Source organism: Geotrypetes seraphini, chromosome 1 (genome assembly GCF_902459505.1).
Source record: "Geotrypetes seraphini chromosome 1, aGeoSer1.1, whole genome shotgun sequence".
NCBI classification, from domain to species: Eukaryota; Metazoa; Chordata; class Amphibia; order Gymnophiona; family Dermophiidae; genus Geotrypetes; species Geotrypetes seraphini.
In genome coordinates, this window is record NC_047084.1 from 351092694 (window position 1) to 351115783 (window position 23090).

Below are 23090 nucleotides of genomic sequence, written 5' to 3' on the forward strand. Positions count from 1 at the left end.
ATAGAGAGAAAGGGAATGATAGGAAATTCTTGTACAATCCCATTCTATTCCTGGATTAGTGGGTTATTTTCCCATACTCGCCAAAGCTTGTAGGAAGCCTCATAATACAGAGTCTTGAGCTCCTCCCCTCTTACCTCAGGACTGCCCCCCATGAAATCAGTTTCTTTCCTACAAGCCAGACTGTAGGAACTTGTCTTTTCTGGTCGTGTTTATTTTCTTTATATTCAGTCTTTTCAATCATGTTTTTGGCCCTTGTGCTCCAGAGGTTCCCCACGGGTGCATCTCTGACTGCGGGAGATCGCAGACTTTTTGATAAGTCTGCTTTCAAGGGGTTGGCTGCTGGGCAGTGCACCCTTTGGACAGCCTGCACTTTAGATCGAGGCTCAGGGACCGTTCTCGGGGACCGTTCTCTTGGGAGTTTGCTAACCCCAGGTTCATCCACTTTAGGGTCGGGCACAGACTGCATGGCTTTCCCAGGATCAGGGCCAACTGCCAGGTATGTTCACGAGGTGTCTGAGAATGGCGGAAGTCACCAGCCATGAGGAGTTGACGCGGCAAAATTAGTTGGCTTAGGTACCCTCTACTTCTGAATGGGGTCCTGCTGCTGTTCCTGGCCATGGACAGGAGAAAATGTCGACTGCAGGCCCTGTGGAGTATGCACTTGCCGTTCTGGTGAAACACAAACACAATTCAGTGGCCAATCCTCACAGGTCCTCCGAGAATTTAAAGAAGGGTTCGGATGTTGGGTTTTCCCCTGGATTTTATTATCACGATGTATCAGGCATTTTTGGCTACGGAGTTCATGCCTGCTGCTCCTCCTCAAGCATCCTCTCTGGCTGTGAGGACCCCCTCTTTCCCAGAGCATGGGAATTCTTTCCTGTTCCTCCCCCTGTGGTCCCGATTAATGCGCTGGCTGTCTCTAGAGTAGACCCTGCTGCCCTGACCATGCAGTTAATTATGCAGGCAGGCACCACTGCAGTGGAGGATAATATGGCCCTCGCAGATCTCCAAGACCAAGATCCGGGTAGGTTCCTGGATCTTGGAGAGGACCCCAAAGTGCAGAGATTTTTTAAGCCTGCACATCCGGTGGACTTGTTCCCAGAGTCCCTCCAGGAGTTGAAGCTGGAGACTGGGCAGCCTGTCACTGCAAAATATTCCCTCAGAAGTGATCTGAAGCCGCAGTCTGCTTCTTTTCTTGGTTATCCTGATATTGTTAAGATTCTCACGGATATTTGGGAGACGCCAGAGGGCTGTTTGAAATTCACCAAGGCTATGTCTTGGCTCTATCCGATGGCGGCTGCTTTTCTACATAACTTTGCATCCCCAAAGGTAGATTTCTCAGTAGCACAGGTCCCTAAATGCACTTCTTTCCCTCCAGTGACGGGGTTGGTCCTCAAGGATGTTTGGGACCATAGAATTCAGTTCATCCTCAAGGGTCTTGGCAGCTGCCAGACCTAAAGCAGTGACAGCTTCTTCCTTTGTGGCTCGGGCTTGCCATTCCAGCCTACTTAATGAGCCTCACACTGTAGTGATTCAACTTCCTGGTTTAGGGAGTGGACTATATAGTGGATGTCCTGTATGACATGCTGAAGGTCTTTTATACAGTTTTGATCTATCTATTTCAGCGCATATGATGCTGTGAATCTGGCAGTGGTCTGGGGACTCGTCCTTTGAGAAGGTTGCCTTTTCAGAGTGCAGGACCTAGTCTTTGCCTGTTCATTGGCCGCAGCCCTCCTGGGGTTTGGAATACCCTACTTTTCATCCCTTCAGGAGTTTCCATCAGTACTTTGGAGCCTTTTCTAGGCAATGCTCTGCTCCAGCTTGCCAGGTCAAGTTCGGAGGCTCCTGTCGTCAATCTCCTACAGGGAGCCATTCCAGGATGCCGACTAGGAATCAATTCTGTTGCCAGGCCTTTGGCCACCTTCCCTCGGATCGGGGGTGGCTCTCGGCTTTTCTGGCAGAATGGCAGTCCCTCACCTCAGACTGTCGGGTCCTGGAGGTTCTCAGGGATGATTCAAGCTGGACTTTCATTGTCCCCTGGCTGTTTCTTCCCTGGTTTCTTCAGCGGGACAGCCAGAAAATGAGGCTTGGGTGTGGCATGATCCACAGGTTGCTGGACATTGCGGCCATAGAGCCTGTTCCGGAGCAAGACTTGGACTCCGGGAGATATTCAATATATTTTTTTGTTCCAAAGTAAGGCTCTGAAGATTGGAGGCCAATACTGGACCTCTAGGCAGTGAATGTTGCGCTGAGTGTCTCGCTTCAGAATGGAGCCAGTATGTTCAGCTATCGCCTTGGTGACTTTGGGGGAGTTTCTGGCCTCCCTGGATTTGATGGAGGCATATCTCCATATTCCCATTTTTCCGGTCCTCAAGAAGTACCTGAGGTTCCATGTTCTGCTCTGGCATAATCAGTTTGCAGCACTGCCCTTTGGGTTGGCGAAGACACCAGGTCCTTCTCCAGAGTGATAGTGGTGGTAGAATCCTTGGAGGCCTGGTTCACCCATTCCAGGTCGACTGGCTGATCAGGACCCCGTTGGAGTCTGAGAGGCGTCAGACAGTTCATCAAGTCATTCAGTTGTTTCAGCGCCTGGGCTGGATGATCAACTTCAGGAAGAGTCATCTCAAGTCGACGCAGGACTTGGAATACCTGGGAGTTCGCTTCCACACCAGTCAGAACAAGGTGTTCCTGCTTGTGTCACATCAGGAACAGTTGCCCCAAGTGGTCAGGGATTTCCGGGCCATTCCAGTTCCGATGGCCTGGCAGTATCTCCAGGTACTGGGGACCATGGTGGCGACAATCAATGTGGTTCCTTGGGCCAGGGCCCATTTGCGCCCACTGTAGGACGCCCTGATTTTGCACTAGAGTCCACAATGAGATGCTCTTCCTGCTCTGCTACTGTGGACAACGGTGGCTCGGAGCAGTTTAGCCTGGTGGCTACGCTCTTTCTCTGTCCCAGGGTCTTCCCCTTCTGGATTTCTGAGTGGATTCTCCTGATGACAGACGCCAGTCTCAGAGGCTGGGATGCTGTCTGCATGAGCACTCCTGTTCAGGGCCAGTGGGCCCTCTCCAAGAGGAAGTGATCTGTTAATGGTCTGGAGCTTCGGGCGATTAGACCAGCTCTCCTCCAATTCGAGGGTTGTCTCCATCCATTGGACCGTCCATGTCTTCTCGGACAACGCTACAGCAGTGGCTTACATCAGTTGCCAGGGAGGTGCCAGAAGCACCTACCTGAGCGTGGAGGCCCAGCTTCTTTTCCGGTGGATAGAGAGACGCTTTGTGGCATCTTCAGCTGCACATGTGGCCGGAGTGGTCAACGTCCAGGCAGATTATCTCAGTTGTCAGACTCTAGACCCTGGGGAGTGGACCCTCGCCCAAAGTGTGTTTGATTGCATAGTGGAATGCTGGGGTCGCTCCATGTTCATCCTCATGGTATCAGTGGCCCACAAGACTGCGTCTCAGTTCTTCAGTCGACGTTGCAAGGCCGTGGCGAAGCCTTTTTTGCTCTAGTTCATCCCTGGCCATGGGAAGGTATTCTGTGTTTCTTCCCTCCATGGCCCATTATAGGCCATCTGTTGAGTAGGATATTGACCAACAAGAGTCCGTTGATCCTCATCGTGCCTGATTGACCGAGAAGTCCGTGGTGTGCCAATCTGGTTCATCTCCCTTGTCTTCCTCACCTTCTCACAAAGGGCCCGATTGCGCTACAGGCTCCGGACCACTTTGGTCTTACGGCCCGGCTATTGTGCATGCAGCCTTAGTTAGCTGTGGCTGTTTATCAACTGTTGTTGCCACTCTTCTCTGCAGAAGGAAGAAGTCCACAGTGGCTGCCTATGCTAAGGCTTGGAGATGTTTGCAGGCGCAGTGCATTCAGGAACTTGTGGATCCATCTATACCGGATTTTGGAGTTCCTTCAGGACAGCCTGGCTGTGTATTCTCATCGAGGCCAGATTGTCAGTCTCTGTTGTCTAGGGCATACCCTCCTGAGGGGCTCCCTGTCCACCCGGAGGTTGTCCGTTTTCTGCGGGGCACTCTGAGGTTTCAACCTCTATTGCGGCTTCCCTGCCCTACTGGAAATCCACACTTGGTTCTCCAGTCTCTTATTCGTCTGTCATATGAGCCTCTGGAGCAAGCTTCCATGATAGATTGTCCATTCAAGATTGTTTTTCTTGTGGCTATCACCTCCGCCCACAGGGTTTCTGAACTTTAGGCTCTTCCTGCTGAGATCCCTTTCTGCATAGTGTTCCTTCCTTTCTTCTGACAGTGGTTTCGGCTTTCCGCATTAACCAGGAGGTCGACTTCCTTCTTTTGCTTTCTCTGGTTCCAGAGAGTAGTACCGAGTGTTGCGATCCCTGGATGTGCGCAAGATCCTGTTACGGTACCTGGAGGTTACATAAAAGTTTTGTGTCTCTGATCAAGGGCAAGCCAGCTTCCAAGGCCACAATCTCCAGATGGATCCATTCAGCTGTCTCCTTCTTTTCAGAGACTGGTATAAACCTGGGACTATTTGCCAGCATTGCCAGCAGTATTTGATTTTACTGTTTTGTATTGTTTCTAATGTCTTACACTTTTATTTTCTGTTGTTAATAACCCTGGGAATTTCAAGTTTATGTATTCCACGTTGCTGACAGTGGTCTGCCGGAGTATTATTTTGTTACTTCTAAGTAGTAGATAACTACACTGTCCTTTTAGGTGGCTGGAAAAGCAGGATCATAAACAGAAAAATAGTTGTCGGTCCATTGCCTTTTTAAAACCATTCTGCAATAAAACAAACTGGATCCAATTAAATAAAGTACAGCTTACATCCTTTTGATGCTTAGCTCCAATGCCCCAACTGGAAAGAGACAAACTAGCTCACCTGTTTAGCTGATATGGTATTTTTTCAGAATGTAACATAGAAACAGATAAATGGCAGATAAAAGCCAAATGGCCCATCTAGTCTGCCCATCCTCAATAACCATTATCTCTTTCTCTCTCCGAGAGGTACCACGTGCCTATCCCAGGCCCTTTTGAATTCAGACACAGTCTCTATCTCCACCACCTCTTCTGGGAGACTGTTCCATGCATCTACCACCCTTTCTGTAAAAAAGTATTTCCTTAGAACAGGGTTTCTCAACCTGTGGTACTATAGAGGCAGAGTGGAAAATCTGCACCATGCGGCTAAAGGTATATAACCCTACTGTCTAGATTGTTTACTGGAAAAAAGCTTGCTAGGGTTTGAATACAAGCTCCAGAAGTTGTACTCAATTGGTATTTGCAGTCTTACTTACATGTATTTATTTTAGATGACTGAGATTGATATGGACTACTCATGCAGGCAGCAGTGCCAAACACAGTCTAGATTGAGTCTATGAAGAGGGTATTTTAAGTAAAGGCCATTTTCCAGTGCAATAGGAATGTTGTGCTAAACTTTAGGGTACTCTGTCCATTCTTGTGAGCATATAGAAGAAAGATGTCAATCACTGCTTTTGAAACCTGGAGTCTGCTGCCCCTTTCAGTTTCTTTTTTTGCAGGCGAGCATAAAAGGTGTTTTCTGATCTGCTTGGTTTGGCTTATTTATTTTTTATTTTGCAATAGTTTTACGGTTTTTCGATCTAGTCAGTCTTTTTTGTGACATCAGAGATCCCTTTTGATAATGGTCTACTCCGCCTGCAAGGAAAGGTGTAGATTTTAAATCTGCAGCTGGTAGGTGTATCCTTCAGAGACCTTTTTCAGCCAGCCTACTAAAGATTAGTGGAGCTCTGGGTCCATTCCCCTGGTGTTTGCGCGCCCTTTTGACTCGGTCAGGGGCTGGAGCTAAAGGTAGACTCCCTAGTGACACAGGTGACTAAACGCACATCCTTACCCAGTGAAAAAGGAGTCATGCTGAAAGATACATGGGACTGCAGAGTGGTATGGTCCTCAGGAGGCAGCTTTAGGCCCTGGTCCTGAGAGTTAAGGTGGCATCAGCTGCATTTTTCGCTGCACGCGTCTGCCATTCAAAGCTGCAAACCCCGAACCTGAGAGCTGCTGAGCCATTACCTTAGCTCGTGCTGGAAGGGGTGGACTATGTGGCTGATGCACTTTATAATGTAATTAGAGTTTTGGCGAGAATCTCCACATACTTAATCTCCACCCAATGCATGCTGTGGATCAGACAATGGGCGGGTGATTCAACCACCAGGGCTAAGCTTTGCAGGCTCCATTTCAAGGGACAGATGCTTTTTAGCAAAAGCCTGGATGATCTTATGGCCATTGTGCAAGATGTCATCCCAAATCCTTACCAGACAGCAGACCTTGAACATCTAGAAGCCAGAACTGGAGCTCCTTTTGGGGGCCTTACATTTTCACCAGTACGCCTCGGGATGCTCGTCTAGAGAACCTAACAAGATTACAGAGATGTTCTGGAAGCTGGAAAATTCTAAATACAGGATCCCAGGCCACAATGGCAGCCAAGAAGCTGCAATGATGCCATGCCTTCAACCGCCCTTCAGAAAATTGCAGGTCGGCTGAAAGCATAACAACAGATCTTTGAGTCTTGGATATTGTCAGAGAAGGTTACAAGATAGTTTGCATACACTCTGTCTGACTGATTCGTGGATTCACCGGCAGGCTGACCAGATTGGGTGGTCCAAGTCCGGACAACATTAAACAGATTGTGGGGATATTAAAACCATAGAACCAGTTCTGTAAGAACACTCGGGCTTGGGTAGATACTCGATATACTTTGTCCTGTCCAAGAAAGATTTCGAGATTAGAAAATGATACGGTGGCCGCAGGTAACCCGCCAAAACGGGGAAAGAAAAAATAGTGGTCGCTGCAGGGACGGGGACAAGGCCATTCACCGCCCCATGGAGCGGTGAATGGTCTTGTCTCCGCAGTGAGGCAATCAAGGATCGCGCGGTCCAGCAGCCCCCACCCGCCCGATCACAGCGTTCCGCCATCTCCCTCCCTCCACCTCACCTTAGATGCAGAGTTTGCCAGCTTTTTTTTTTCGCCCAGCCGCACGCGCGGCTGCTCGAGTTGTTCAATCTGCTCCTCTGCTACAACTTCCTGTTTCCGAGGAGAAGATTGAACAACCAAGCAGCCGCATGTGCGGCTGGGCGAAAAAGAAAGCTGGCAAACTCTGCATCTAAGGTGAGGTGGAGGGAGGGAGCTGACGGAACGCTGCAATCGGGCGGGAGGGGGTTGCTGGGGCGCGTCTTACCGGCTCACACTAGGAAGGAGGGAGTGAAAGGGTAAGAGATTCTGGGCAAAGGGGATGAAGAGGGAGAGAAAGAAACCCACAGCAGGAAAGAAAGGGGAGGGCAGGCAGGTGAGCCAGATGCTGGAAGCAGGGGGGAGGGGAAAGAAGCTAGATGGGGTTGAAGAAAAGAGACACATTGATGTGGAAGAGGAAGAGAGGGGAAATCTGGACACAGGAAGGTAACAGAAACAGAGGGGAAATTATGTGCATGGGGGCATAGGGACAGAGACATAAAGGGGACATACATGCCATGGAGATGGTATACGGACACGGGGGGGCAATGTCAGATACATAGGGGAGATATTAGAAATGGGGAAAATAGGATCACAGAAGCGAGATTGTTTGGGGACCGAGCTCGCAGGTTCCAGCGGCTTGCACAAATTACATTGTAACGTGCCACGAAAGTAAGAGGGAGGGAGGTAGATAGATAGGCCACGCAAAAGGAGCTGAAGGGTGGTAGAAAGGAACAAATGGTGAAGGAGGGAGGGAAGGGTGGTGGTTGAAAGGAATAGAACAGACATTGAAGGAGGGTGGAGAGGAACAGACCCTGAAGGGAAATCTGGAAGACAGAGTGGGGAGAAGATGCTGGAAGGGAGAAAGACAGATGCCAGACTATGGGGGAGCGGAGGGAAGAAGATGGGTGCCAGACCAATTGGGGGAGAGTGAAGGGAGAGGCACAGTAACATAGCAAATGGAAGATGCAGAGAGAAGACACACAGTGGATGGAAGGAATTGAATGAGAAGATGAGGAAAGCAGAAACCAGGCAACAAAGGTAGAAAAAAAATTTTGTTTATTTTCTTTTTCTTTTTGCTTTAGGTTAAAGTAGTATATTAGTTGTGTTGATAAAAATTTATAAACAAAGCCCTGCCAGCTGAACATCTCTTTCTCTAGTTCAGCAGCCAGAACTTTGATTTATAAGGAAGGAATAATCTAAATATTGCAGTACTGAGGCTTATATGGAAACTGCGGGGACGGGGACGGGGCAGTGAATGGGATGGCAGTGACGGTGACGGGGCGGTGAAGGGAATTGCGGTGACAGGGCGGTGAAGGGGACGGTGGGGCAATGACGGGGACAGATTTTTTCCCCGTGTCATTCTCTACTGGAGACCCATTCTGGATCTCAAACATGTCAATGCGGCCCTGAGAGTTCCTCATTTCCAGATGGAGATGGTGAGATCTGTCATTGCAGCGGTCCAGCTAGGAGAGTTTCTAGCCAACCTGGATTTGGCGGAGGCTTATCTCCACATTCTAATTTTCCTGGCACACAGAAAGTTCCTGGCATATGGACTGGAAACAGCACCATGGACATTCATCAAGGTGATGGTGGTAGTAGCAGCTCATCTCCGCAGAGCAAACTGGCTGGTTCATCTTGATCTAGATGACTGGCTTATCAGAGCCCCCTCTCAAGAAGAGGGAGAAAGAGCAGTAGTGGCAGTTGTGCAAACTTTGTAGAGTCTGGGCTGGACTGTAAACTTTCAAAAGAGCCAATTAGTCCTCACTCAGTCTTTGGAATGCCTGGGAGTTTTTTTCAACATGGTGGAAGGCTAAGTTGTACTACCAAAGGCACGCAGACAGAATCGTGGGGGGGCAAATTACGAACCTCTTGTTGCAGCCAGCGCATACAGTGTAGCACTACCTGCAGGTTCTGGGCTCAGTAGCGGCTGCCATAGAAGTAGTGCCCTGGGTAAGGGCACATATACGTCCAATTCAGTATGTGTTGCTGTCTCATTGGTCTCCCCAGAGGAACTCCCTACAGGCCCATCTATCTTGGATGGCGGCAGCCCGCAACAGCATCAGCTGGTAGCTCCACCCACAGTCTCTAGCAAAAGGGATTCCACTTCAGATCGATTCCTGATTCACACTGACAACGGATGCCAGCCTGTTCAGCTGTGGGGGAGGAGGGGGGCGCACTGCAGTGTCGCCAAGTACAAGGAAAATGAACACCATCCCAGTGGAAATGGTCAATAAACAGTCTAGAACTGAGAGTGCCCGCCTGGCTCTACGAAACTTGGTTCTGGAAAGCAGAGCCATAAGAGAATTCTCAGACAATGCCACAGCAGTGGCCTGTGTCAACTGGCAGGGAGGCACCAAAAGCACATTGGTCCAACTAGAGACAAAACTGCTGTTCACTTGGGCAGAACAGAACCTGTTGGCCATCATGGCAGCACATGTAGCTGAGTGAACAATGTGCAAGCAGACATCCTCACCAGACATTGGGCCTAGGAAAGTGGTCGTTGGCCCTGTGTACGTTCCAACACATTGTCGGACGTTGGGGTCGTCTGATGTTCGATCTGATGGCAACAGCATGCAACAAGAAAGCACCTAGGTTTTTCAGCTGAAGATGCAAGACCACAGGTGCAGGGCTTGGAGCCCTGGTAAAACCTTGGATAAAGTCTGTACTGCTGTATGTGTTTCCTCCGTGGCCCCTGATAGGCCAACTGGTCCGTCGTATAGCATTTCACCCAGGGAGGGTGATCCTTGTGGCCCTGGATTGGCCCAGTCATCCTTGGTATGCAGATCTAGTACTCCTACAAGTGGATGAATGTCTCCGGCTCCAGGTGTATCCGGACTTGCTCACATAGTGGCCAATTGCTCTAGAAGAGCCTGGTCACTTTGGTCTTACAGCATGGCACTTGAACGTGTGGAGCTAGTCAAGAAAGGATATTCAGAAGTAGTCAAAATCATCCTACTGAAGGCCAAGAAACTGCCCACTCCTCTTTCAGCATATGCCAAAGTATGGGATACTTTTCAGCACTGGTGCAATAAGAATTTGAAGCCCAACAAAGCCCCAGTATCGTCGGTTCTAGCCTTCCTTCAAGAGGAACTGGACAAGAGATTAGCAGTGTCATTCCTTAAGGTGCAGATGGCAGGCCTTCCAATCAGCCAGTTCTTACAAGCAAGAAGAATCTTCTCCACGGTGCAGGAATATAAAGTGGTGGCTAAAGATCTAGAGGGACGGTTCCTGAGGAGAGGTTATCCTAAAAGGTCCATCCATCAAGCCTATTTGAGGGCTAGATATGCCCAGAGAAATCTATTATTAAAAGAGAAATCAATGACGTCTGAAGATAAGAATATAGTCTGTGTATTGCCCTACTCAGTAGCCACAAAGGTAGTGATTCTATATAAAAAAATATTGGTACATTTTACTTCTCCATAAAGGATTTGAAGAACTTCCCATGTTTGCTTTTTTAAGGGGCAAAACCATAGGGCAATTATTATGACACCAGGATGGGGTGAAAGATGGTGCGCCCGTTCTGGGGATACATGAGAGATGTCATCACTGCCAATGGTGTGATAGCACTTAGAGAATGACACGGTGGCGGTTTACCCGCGGCTACTGTGTTTAGCCGCGGGTAACCCGCCAAAAACGGGGAATGAAAATTAGCAGCCTCTGCGGGGACGGGGACAAGGCCATCACCGCCCCGTGGAGCGGTGAATGGTCTTGTCACCGCAGTGAGGCATAAAGGATCGTGCAGTTCCCGCAGCCCCCACCCGCACGCCGGCTCGATTGTTTAACCAGCTTCCTCTCTCCACCTCACCTTAGTTTGCCGGCTTTCTTTTTCAGCGACCGGAACGCTTTCAAAAGAGCCGCGCACGCGCGGCTGCTCAGTATTCAATCTTCTGCTCTGACCCAACCGGAAACAGGAAGTTGCAGCAGAGCAGAAGATTGAACTTTGAGCAGCCGCGCATGCACGGCTCTTTGAAAGCGTGCCGGTCGCCGAAAAAAGAAAACCGGCAAACTAAGGAGAGCTGGAGAGCAGTAGCGTACCAAGGGGGGTGCGGGAGGGGCGAAAAAGGTAATGGCGCCAGGCCTTGGAGCACCGAAGCAGACCGCTTCTCCCCCTCCCAGCCGAACCCCCGCTGACCCTCCTATCTCTCCCCCCCAAGTGAACCTTTCCGACCCTCCCAGCGAAAGCAGCAAACCTCCCTCCAGTAGCGTCGGCTTTCTCCTCCCTCTGCCGCGTCACTGATGACGTCATCAGTGACGCGGCAGAGGGAGGAGAAAGCCGCGAAGGAGGTTTGCTGCTCTCGCTGGGAGGGTCGGAAAGGTTCACGGAGGGGGGGAGATAGGAGGGTCAACGGGGGTTCGTCTGGGAGGGGGGAGAAGCGGTCTGCCTCGTGCTCCATTACCTTCTTCGGGCAGCAGCAGCGTTCTCTGCCGGGTCCTGCCTACTTCCTGTTTTCATGAAGACAGGACCCGACAGAGAGGAAGGCCTGAAGCGGGCAACAGCAGTGAATTGTGAATGCTGCTGCTGCCCGATGAAGTTCAGGACATCGGGGAAAGAGCAGGGAGAAATCGGCTGCTGGCTTGGGGGTGAGGTTAGGGAAAGAATCGTGGAAGTGGATAAATTGGCACTATGGCTTTGTGGGGGCTAGGGGGAGAGAGAAAGAAAGGAAAAAATAAACAGGGGGGGCCAGGAGGAGAGAGAAAGAAAGGCAGAAATAAAGAGGGGTCAGAGGGAGAGAGAAAGAAAGGCAGAAATAAAGAGGGGTTCAAGGGGGAGAGAAAGAAAGGCAGAAAGAAAGAGGAGGGCCAGGAGGAGAGAGAAATAAAGAGGGAGGCCAGGGGGAGAGAGAAAGAAAGGCAGAAATAAAGAGGGGGGCCAGGGGGAGAGAGAGAAAGAAAGGCAGAAATAAAGAGGGGAGCCAGGGGGAGAGAGAAAGAAAGAGGTGGGGGGGGGGGGGGCAGGAGAAGAAAGAAGAAGGACCAGAAGAAGGACCAGAGACTCATGAAATCACCAGACAAAAAGGTAGGAAAAATGATTTTATTTTCAACTTAGTGATCAAAATGTGTCCGTTTTGAGAATTTATATCTGCTGTCTATATTTTGCACTATGGCCCCCTTTTACTAAAACGCAATAGCGGTTTTTAGCACAGGGAGCCTATGAGCGTCGAGAGCAGCGTGGGGCATTCAGCGCAGCTCCCTGCGCTAAAAAACGCTATTGCAGTTTAGTAAAAAGGGAGGGGGAATATTTGTCTATTTTTGTATAGTTGTTACTGAGGTGACATTGCATAAAGTCATCTGCCTTGACCTCTTTGAAAACCCGCGGAATATAAAAGATAATTAACATTTTCTCTGCGTACAGCGTGCTTTGTGTTTTTAAAATTTTATTGTTGGTAGATCATTTTGACTTGGCCACAAAGGTAAGGGGGAGGGAGGGAGGGGAGCTGCTGAAAGACATCTAGTAATCCTTGCAGCTTGACTGTGCAGGGAATTATTTTTGTAAAATCATGTTTTGTTATGTGACTGGCATTATCTAGACTTTAATTTCTATGAATGAATAGAATGAAAATGATATAAAATTACTTGCTTGCGGGGACCGCGTGATCCGGCTCACACAAGGAAGGAGGGGGTGAAAGGGAAAAAGTTTCTCTTCCTTGGAAATAGATTCTGAAGTGACCTCATCAAAGAAGACCAGCACCAAATGTACAAGAAATCCCTTAAACAATGTCAAAAGAGCCCAAAATAGAAAACTGCTACTGCCTTGAGACTCCATTATTGAAGGAATCAACTTGAAATCACAGAAGAGACAGGAAAAGGTTAAATGCCTCATGGAATCCTCAGGTACAAAACACAAACCAAATTGTGAATGAAATCAGAGCAGACAGTAAGAATTATAAAATTGATGTCATTATCCATCTGGAAAAAAAGGCGTACTAGAAATAATGCCTCAGCAATACAATTTTCAGAAGTTCTATTTGCTCATGGTAAGGGAGAAGAGAGACTGCTAGTGATGGTGGGGGGACTGATAGAAGATATGAAAGAAGGGTGGTAGAAAGAAACAGATGGTAAAGGAGGGAGGGAAGGGTGGTGGTGGAAAGGAATAGAACAAACATTGAAAGAGGGTAGAGAGGAACAGACCCTGAAAGGAAATGTGGAAGGCAGAGTGGGGAGAAGACGCTGGAAGGGAAGAAGACAGATGCCAGACTATGGGGGAGCGGAGGGAAGAAGATGGGTGCTAGACGGGGACGGTGACGGGGCGGTGAATGGGATGGCAGGGGCGGTGAAAGGGATGGCGGTGACAGTGAAGGGAACGGTGGTGACGGGGCGGTGCAGAGGATGGTGGGCCGGGGACGATGCAGTGACGGGGACAGATTTTTTCCCCGTGTCATTCTCTAATAGCACTATAGAGGGCCAGCACTGGCAAGATTCCCTAACGGGGCATGGGGGAAGACCAACTGTAAATCTACCAGGGTTATATATATATATATATATATATATATATATATATATATATATATATATAATAATCTGTCCCTGTGATTTAGTTTATGTGGGACACACAAACCGTTTGATTCAGGTGCACCTTTTTTTTAATCTTTATTCATTTTTCAAACTAACAATAAGTGCATCAATAAAACACTTAATATTCAGCAATAAATCAAATTATAAAGTTTATCTCCCTCCCCCAACCCTTTCATATCATGTATTAAACACATATACCATTTAATAAATACCTTCCTACTTTCCTTACCATTAATAAAAGATCATAAACTCTCACCCTCCCCCTATCATGAACTTATAATATTAAGGGAAAAATGGAATCTAATCATTACAATAATTTGTTAATGGCCCCCAAACATCTTGAAATTTATTAAAATTCCCTTTCTGTGTGGCTATTGTTTTTTCCATTTTATATATGTGACACAACGAATTCACCAAAAACTGTAGTTAAATCTCTTCCAATTTTTCCAGTTACTCGTAATTTGTTATATGGCAACCCCTATCATAATAAGTAGAAGCCTATTATTCTTAGATGATATTTGGCTCTTAGCCCTCATTGACATGCCAAATAATACAGTATCGTACGATAATGCAACCGGGTTTTCCAATAAACAATTTATTTGGCCCCATATTGATTTCCAAAAGGCCAAGATAAATGGATAATAGAATAATTCTAGAGTCCCTGCTTCGAGATTACAATGCCAACATCTATTAGAGCTATCTAACTTTTGTAAACGAACTGGGGTCCAGAATGCTCTATGTAAAAGAAAAAACCACCTTAATGAACATAAGTCCTGTATTGTTATAGAGTCAATTCAAGCCCCTATAGTGCAACATTGGCTTCAAAAGCACCACACAGTTGAACAATTGCGGTGGAGGGTAATTGACTGGTTAGATGAAGGGAGGGTGGGAGGTAATTGGGAAGAAAGACTAAATTATATGGAACAGCAGTGGATCTATCGGTTAAATACTGTTACCCCTAATGGGTTAAATAATGAGTTAGAATGGGCTACTCTGATATAGGGGAGACTGTTCTGGGGGCAGGTCCTTTGATGTTTCATCTTGTAACACTAAGGCCAATGAAAAGAGATTTTGGGGAGGATACTAGCCCGGACGTATGACATTGACGTTTAAAGGTTTGACGCGTCAGCTGATGGGTCCGGGGCATGCTTAAATTTGAAGGAGAAAGAAATGGCCGCCTTTCTCACTAGACGCTATGGTCTGTTTGAATGGCTTAAAACAATATAGGTAAGAGTTTTAAGCATGATTTCTATTGAATATATATTTATGTATTTATCAACTAGCTGGGTTATGGGAGGATTAGGGATTGAAAGTGTTTTTTCTCTTTTCTGTTTGTAGGGAATAGTAGCCTTGAAAAAACATATATAAAGTTTAATGGGTGAAACATGTCAGTGTACCTATCCCTGTGTGAGGCGAGGCCATACAGCTAAGTACTTTTTAGTACATAATTATTAAGTAAATGATTAATAAGAAAATAACTAAAAAAGTAAATTAAAATTGATCCAGTGATGAGTTGGGGCATAAAGCCACCTAAAATTAGATATATTTGAGTATGTGGTGGCTCTGCTGAGGATCTGGGAGACTGGTATATGGAACAGAACGAATGCTGATTAAATCAAGCATTTCTAAGTGATGTTTTAAATACTATCCTTATTTAAGTTTATATTTTTGAGAATTAGTGCTACCAGCCAATTGCTTTAGAGGCTGACAGAAGAGAGACTCCCTGGCTACTCACCCAGACATTATTAGTTATTCAAAGGGGCCCTGAGGCTCCAACCACAGATCTAAGATCCCTTCCTGGAATCTCAACATTGTGTTAGCATGTCTTTGGATGGCCCCATATGAGACTTTGGAGGAAGCTTTTTTCGTGGATCTTGTGATCAAGTTCCTGGTTGGATTACCTCAGCCAGAAGAGTGTCAGAATTTCAAGCTTTGTTGTACAGGGAACCATTTCTGAGGATCACGGGAACAGGAGTGACCTTGTATATAGTATCTTCCTTTTTGCTAGTTTCAGTATTTCACATCAATCAGGAAGTCAGGCTGCCAGCCTTTCAACCTACAGGTTCTAAGAAGGAAGACAAGGCTTTAAAGCTGCTGGTTGTCAACAGAGTTCTCTTGTGAGCTTTGTTTATCAGACCATCTTTTGTCCTAACTAAAAAGTCAACCTGAGGCAGACCAGGCCACCATTTCCCGAAGGATTCAGATAGCAGTCTCCTCCACCTATATTATTTGCGGCAAAGAGCTACCGTATCATTGAAGGCACATTCGACCAGAGGAGTGGCCTCTGGTGTAATCGAGGGTGATACCTCTGGAGGAGATAATATAGATCAGTGACATGGTCTTCTCTACACACTTTCACTAAATTCTATAGGGTGGATATGGCAGCGTGCAAGGATTCTCTTTTTGGATTCTCTACTGAAAGCAGGCTTCGCTCTCCTACCTGGGACTTTGGAGACTGCTTAGGTACATCCCTAAAGTTCAGCATACATTCCTGTTGTACTGGAAAAAGATTAGATTCTTACTTTGATCATATATTTTCCAGTAGATAGGAATACAGTGGTGCCTCACACAACGAACTTAATCCGTTCCAGGAGCAAGTTTGTTATGTGAAACGTTCGTTGTGTGAAACGCGTTTTCCCATAACAATACATGTTAAAAAAAATAATTCGTTCTGTAGCATAAAATATGCTAAGATGACATAAAAAAAGATAAATTTTTGGTTATTATTTTTATTTAGATACATCTAAAAACATAATTGTTTTTTAAAACAACACACATTTTTTAAATTTAAAGACAGACTAAGTAGAGTCTAATTTTACAGTGAGAGGGCAGAGTCTCAGCGGCAAAAACTGGGACTTAACTGTTCATATTTTTTTTTTTTCTACCGTGTTTCCCCGATGATAAGGCAGGGCCATCAAATAAGACAGCCCCCCCCCTTTTTAGAAAAAAATGTAAAATAAGGCACCCCCCCGCAAATAAGCCACCCACCGATACCTGCGCTTACCCGAATCGGGTGGTACGGTGGGTGACTCCGTGTGGTCCCTGGCACCCCCGACACGATCGGGGCAAGAGGGAGCTCAAGCCCTCTTGCCCCCCCGACTCCCCGACACGATCGGGGCAAGAGGGAGCTCAAGCCCTCTTGCCCCCCCCCCCGACTCCCCGACACGATCGGGGCAAGAGGGAGCTCAAGCCCTCTTGCCCCCCCCCGCCTCCCCGACACGATCGGGGCAAGAGGGAGCTCAAGCCCTCTTGCCCCCCCGACTCCCCGACACGATCGGGGCAAGAGGGAGCTCAAGCCCTCTTGCCCCCCCGACTCCCCGACACGATCGGGGCAAAAGGGAGCTCAAGCCCTCTTGCCCCCCCGACTCCCCGACACGATCGGGGCAAAAGGGAGCCCAAGCCCTCTTGCCCCGCCGATTCCCCAACTCCCCGACAATATCGGGCCAGGAGGGAGCCCAAGTCCTCCTGGCCACGGCGACCCCCTAACCCCACCCTGCACTACATTACGGGCAGGAGGGATCCCAGGCCCTCCTGCCCTCGACGCAAACCCCCCCTCCCCCCAATGACCGCCCCCCCCCAAGAACCTCCGACCGCCCCCCCAGCCGAGCCGCGACCCCCCTGGCCGACCCCCACGACACCCCCAATCCCCTTCCCCGTACCTTTCTGTAGTTGGCCGGACAGACGGGAGCCAAACCCGCCTGTCCGGCAGGCAGCCATCGACGGAATGAGGCCGGATTGGCCCATCCGTCCCAAAGCTCCGCCTACTGGTGGGGCCTAAGGCGCCTGGGCCAATCAGAATAGGCCCGGGAGCCTTAGGTCCCTCCTGGGGGCAGGGCCTGAGGCACATGGTCGGGTTGGGCCCATGTGCCTCAGGCCCCGCCCCCAGGAGGGACCTAAGGCTCCCGGGCCTATTCTGATTGGCCCAGGCGCCTTAGGCCCCACCAGTAGGCGGAGCTTTGGGACGGATGGGCCAATCCGGCCTCATTCCGTCGATGGCTGCCTGCCGGACAGGCGGGTTTGGCTCCCGTCTGTCCGGCCAACTACAGAAAGGTACGGGGAAGGGGGTTGGGGGTGTCGTGGGGGTCGGCCAGGGGGGTCGCGGGTCGGCTGGGGGGGCGGTCGGAGGTTCTTGGGGGGGGGGCGGTCGTTGGGGGGAGGGGGGGTTTGCGTCGAGGGCAGGAGGGCCTGGGATCCCTCCTGCCCGTAATGTAGTGCAGGGTGGGGTTAGGGGGTCGCCGTGGCCAGGAGGACTTGGGCTCCCTCCTGGCCCGATATTGTCGGGGAGTTGGGGGATCGGCGGGGCAAGAGGGCTTGGGCTCCCTTTTGCCCCGATCGTGTCGGGGAGTCGGGGGGGCAAGAGGGCTTGAGCTCCCTTTTGCCCCGATCGTGTCGGGGAGTCGGGGGGGGCAAGAGGGCTTGAGCTCCCTCTTGCCCCGATCGTGTCGGGGAGTCGGGGGGGCAAGAGGGCTTGAGCTCCCTCTTGCCCCGATCGTGTCGGGGAGTCGGGGGGGGGTAAGAGGGCTTGAGCTCCCTCTTGCCCCGATCGTGTCGGGGAGTCGGGGGGGGGCAAGAGGGAACCAGGCGGAGAGAGGGCAGTTAAGCGCAGTGCCTGCGCGGAAGGATGCAGCTCGGGCGACTTCGTTGTGTGAAACGAAGTTCGTTGTACGGATCAAGACATAAAGTTCGTTGTGCGCAGCGTTCGCTGTGCGAGGCGTCCGTTATGCGAGGCACCACTGTAATATGCTGATCCCCTTGCCTGATAATTTCTGATGCACCTATTTCTGCCTTATGCTTCATGGTCCTCTCCATAAGTAAAATTTCTGACAGTCGGACTGTGGGTTCAGAATCAGTTTGTAAATAGAATCTAAAGAAATAATTCAGCTCCACTAATATTCAGACTGTTGCTTTTATTTGATGTGTTTTAATGTTACATGGTAATGTTTGTTCATTTTTACATTACATTTTCACTATTGGCTGTTATAACGTTATATGAGCAAATCAGAACCTTGATTTTAGGGAGTTCCCCATATCCCTCCTTCTCATGTAGAGCTCTTCTATGCTTTGGAATGAACTGAAAGGGGCAGTAGACTCCTGGGAGGAGTAGATTTCAAATGCTGTGATTGACATCTTTCTGCAATATGCTCACACAAATGGACTAGAGTACCCTAAGGTGCAGCATACCATTCCTATCTACTGGAAAATATATTATCAAAGTAAGAACCTAATCTCGTTTTAATCTTGGAATGCCAAATAGTGTATTTTGTGTTTTTTTTCTATGTTATATTGCATATCATTCACCTTATTTTATTGACAAAAAAAAAATACCAATGTTGATTTTTTTTGTTTGTTTGGGTTTTTTTTAAGTAAAACTGCTAATGGTATTTTGTTTTTTACTCAACACTATTTGGGTGCTTCCTGGGCCGCCTCCTTACTTTATTTTTCTTGTACACTGAAGAGATGAGGAGGGGCTTATTTTTGTGAGCTATAAGGCAGCACTTTTTTAAAGATAAGTCTTGTATTGTTCTTTTATGTAAGTTTGTTGCTGTCTTCTACAACCTCTATAATTGTTTCTTAAGTGCATGGCATTTCTCCTCTGAGAGTTTTTCTGAACCGTAGTTTGTTTTTTTTCTATACTGTTTTTAGGAGAGAAGAAAACTGAGAGAGATGAGCAGGAGAATGTACTACTGTGTCAGGCCCTGCGGACATTTTTCCCAAACTCTTGTCTCCTACAGAGCTGTACCCTGTCCCTGAGAGGAAGGCCAGTAAGTCGTTACTGCTGCACTGTTGACCACAAAATTAATATGGTGGATGGACTAACTTTGATGCTGGAGGACAGCGAGCTTCCGGAAGCTAGCATAAAGCCACTGGGCAAGCGCAAGGCCAGCATACCTCAACATGGACAGCATATGCCAAAAAAATCACGATTCTTGCACAGGAAGCCAACCAGCAGGGGAAAACCAAGGGACAACAGTAATCAAGAGTCAATGCGTGCATTTTCTGGTCCAGATACAGATGAGGACAATTCAGAAACCATAAATAGCAACACAAAGTGTCCAGAATCGCCCACTTTTTAATCCTAGGTGGTTTCCAATTGAACTGCTGATGCTCTGACTTGCCTAGCATTTTGCTACTAGAGTAATTTAATTTTAACTTTGAGAAGGCAGAATAAAATTTATATATTTAGTATTTCACAATTGCCCTGTTCTATCTTAAATACAGTAATTACCGATAAGATGAATTTGAAATTTGCATCTGGCAGAGTTGGTCAGTATACCTTCATCCCCCATACATTTATATACAATTCTAAAAAAACACTATAGTGGTTTAGTATTTAATAATTATTCAGTGTTTGTTAGCATATTCATTTACGTGTAAAAGGACAATATGATAATATAAGTGTAGCATACAAATGATGATATTTAGGGGTAATTTTATAAAGGAGCTTTTGCATGTGTTGTAAAGCCCTTTTATAAAGCTACACCTGGATTAACACATAGAGCCAAAAGGTGTGTAATTTTATGGAGTGCATTTGTTCAGGAATAGTTTGGGTGGTGATAGTATAAAATATGCATATACATTATATTTGACCATGTGAGCTTGCTTCAGTCTTGTCATGATTTCTGTCACTTTGCCCCTATGATTTTTATAAAGGCACTCAAGCTTGGAGAGGTGGCAGTCTTTTTTCACTGCTCTAGTAGCTCGTCATATAGTTTTTTGCTTTGTTTGCCTTTTGCTGGAGGAAGGGTGAAGAGAGCCTGTGTTCTCCTTGGTCTTGATGTATTATTTCTGATCAGGTGTTTGTTTAGGTAACTGGGACCAGTTCCATTTAGGGCTCTGAAGAGGGTGCTTGTATTAGGAGCCAGTGTGAGTCTTGGTAATCAGTGGTAATGTGATCGTATTTTTTCAATGAATATATCAATTTGAGAGCTGTGTTTTGCACCATTTGTAATTGTTTTAAGGTATAGGCGGGGCATACAGGTATAGGCTGTTACTGTAGTCCAGAAGGCCCAGGATTAGCGCTTGGACCATGAGTCTGAATTGTTCTTTGTTGAAGTATTCTGATTTTTCTTAGGTTGTACATGGTTGCGAATGCCTTCTAGACAGTTTTCTGATTTGAAGTTGCATGGTGCAGCCCTCGTCTATTATTATTCCCAGCAGTTTTAGGTTGGGTTGTAGGGGGTATAGGATGGAGTTTAATTCTAGGTTTGTTATGGAGGGTGTTTTGGTTTTTTCTAGAAGTAGGAATTTGGTTTTGTCTTGGGTCAACTTTAGTTTGTGGTCTCTCATCCATTGTGATATTGTTTCTAGTGTTATGTATTTTGATTGTTGTGTCATTGGTGGATTGGTCGAAAGGCAAGATGATGGTAATATCACCTGCGTAGTTGTATGAGGTTATGTCTAATTTGTCTAGGCATGTGCTAAGTGTGGCTATGTAGAGGTAGAAGAGTGTTGGGGATAGTAGCGAGGGGGTTGTTTCAGATTGTACTTTTTTTGTCTTGACTCTGTATTTCCTTGAGCGGAGGGGTTGTTCCAGGTTTCAGATTGTTCTTTCTTTGTTTTGACTCTATTTCCTTGAGCAGAGGAATCCTTCAAACCAGTTGTAGACTGTGCCTGATTCCTATTGCCTCCAGGTTTTGTAGTAAGATATCATGATCTATCATGTCAAATGCTGCAGTGAGGTCTAGTTGAATGAGTAGCATTTTTTTGTCTTTGCTTAGGTGTTGTTTGGCTGGGTCTAGGAGAGAGTAGTAATGTTTCTGTACTGTGTTGGCCTCTGAAGCCTGATTGTGAAGGGTGGAGTAAATTGTTGCTTTCTAGGTGTTCGGAGAGGAGTTTTGCTACAAAGCCTTCCATTATCTTGGCATATAGTGGTATTGAGGCTATGGGTCTGTAATTGGATGGTTGATCTGTGCCTCCCTTAGCGTATTTCAGGATGGGGGTAATGATGATCTCAGAGAGATCTTGCGGGAATTGGCCTTCTGTGAGCATGTAATTAGTCCATTGCAAGAGGTGGGTGCGGAATCTGGTGTTGGCAACTTTTAACAGGTATGGGGGACAGTGATTGAGGTCACATGCCGCATGATTGTATTTTTTGTCGAGTCATTGTATGTCTTAAAAGTCTGACCAGTTTCTGTCTGCTGCGCAAGATTCTTTTTCTGTGCGTGGCAGCAAAATTTATTCGAGGTGGTTTGGGGTCCTGGAGAAGGTATTTCTAGCAATTGAGATTTTGTTTCTGAAGAATTCTGCCAATTGGTTGGCTGTGGGGGGTGGAGTACTTTTGGTAGCTAGGTAGGGTTTGGTGTCTGTGAGTTCCTTTAGTAGTTTGAAAAGTTTTTTGGTGTCTTGGATTTCTGTGTCTATTTGATTTGTGTGGTATGACTTTCTTTTATCTTTTAGTGCTTGTTTGTTCAGTGTTCTCCAGGTTGTTTTTATGTGTTCCTGGTTGTTTTTTCTCCATTCTCTTTCGAGACGTCTGCATTGCCATTTGAGTTGCAGTAGTTCGTTGTCGAACCATTTGTCTGAGCGACTGCAGATTCTATTTTTAGTTAGTGGTTGTATCTTGGTTTCAAGGTTTAGGGAGCTGGGCCTGTATTATTCTTATCAGTGTCTGTTCTTTCTGTCTCATTCTCTTCCTCTGTTGTTTCCTCTCTCTCATCAGCCTGCTGTAGGAAAGCTTTCCACTGTGCTACAGTGACAATCCTGGTTTAACAAACTTCTCCTGAACATACCCTTTCCATTAAGTCATCAGTCTGTGTTGTCTAGAACCCATACTGTGTGAAGGATTTCTTCCACATCCTGGGGGGGAGGGAATTGTATTGAGATGTAATATTAATATAAGAACTGGACCATTTTAATTTTTGCTGACATATCTCTGGGATACACTGATTAGCCCAGGTGCCTAAGGTCCCTCTTATGGGAGGGACCTTAGGTGCTTGGGCCAATCAGTCTTAGGCCCCTCCCAGTACATTCCAGGGTACGCTGGGAAGGGGAAGGCCCACCATTTTGACAAGGCGGGCCAGATGGTAGGAGGGTGTGGACATCCCTCCTGCCGATGTTCCATAAAAGGTGCAGAGGGGGATGTCGGCAGAGGGTACCTCTGAGTACCTTAGAGAGGTACTGGGGGGATTGGTGAGTGGGTGGGAGGGGGAGAGAGGAATTGTGGATCACCCTGCCGGTTCAGCTAAATGCATCAGGGGAATCCCCAATCAGCTGAGCTGGTAGGACTTCCGAAGCCACAGTTTCAGGGAGTCCTGCTGACTCAGCTGATTGGGGATTCCTTTGCTGAATGATTAGCTGATGGCAGACTCTGGACTATTGTTAGCATCCCCCAGCAAAAATAAGTGTCAGAAATGTAGGCCAGGGTTTTCCGGGCCTACACTTCTGGCACCTGTCTGTGTAAATCACACCTATGTTCAGTCATGTTAAAAAATTAGGACACCCCATGAAATATTCATATCGTTGTCAAATTTTTTTTTTAATTTATCACTGGAAAAGAAAGTGATGTAATTGCAGGTAAACAACAAAAATTTTCCTTGATTTACTCTTGAAACGAAACAAAAGATATCCACAAAAATGTGTATTCTAATTGAGGAATAAATTAGGACACCCCTATATAT

General features: G+C 47.2%; 1 protein-coding gene across 5 annotated transcripts in view; it reads left to right on the top strand.

Annotated features, from left to right (window-relative positions):
* ABRAXAS1 (abraxas 1, BRCA1 A complex subunit) overlaps nucleotides 1-21711 on the top strand; it is a 124873-nt gene extending 103162 nt beyond the window's left edge. For all 5 annotated transcript variants that reach the window (XM_033963790.1, XM_033963762.1, XM_033963753.1 and 2 more), the window contains exon 9: nucleotides 19117-21711. In XM_033963790.1, coding sequence (XP_033819681.1) covers nucleotides 19117-19547 — 431 coding nt within the window. In that variant the 3' untranslated portion in view covers nucleotides 19548-21711. The remainder of the gene's footprint in view (nucleotides 1-19116) is intronic.
* The last annotated feature ends 1379 nt before the right edge of the window (nucleotides 21712-23090 follow it).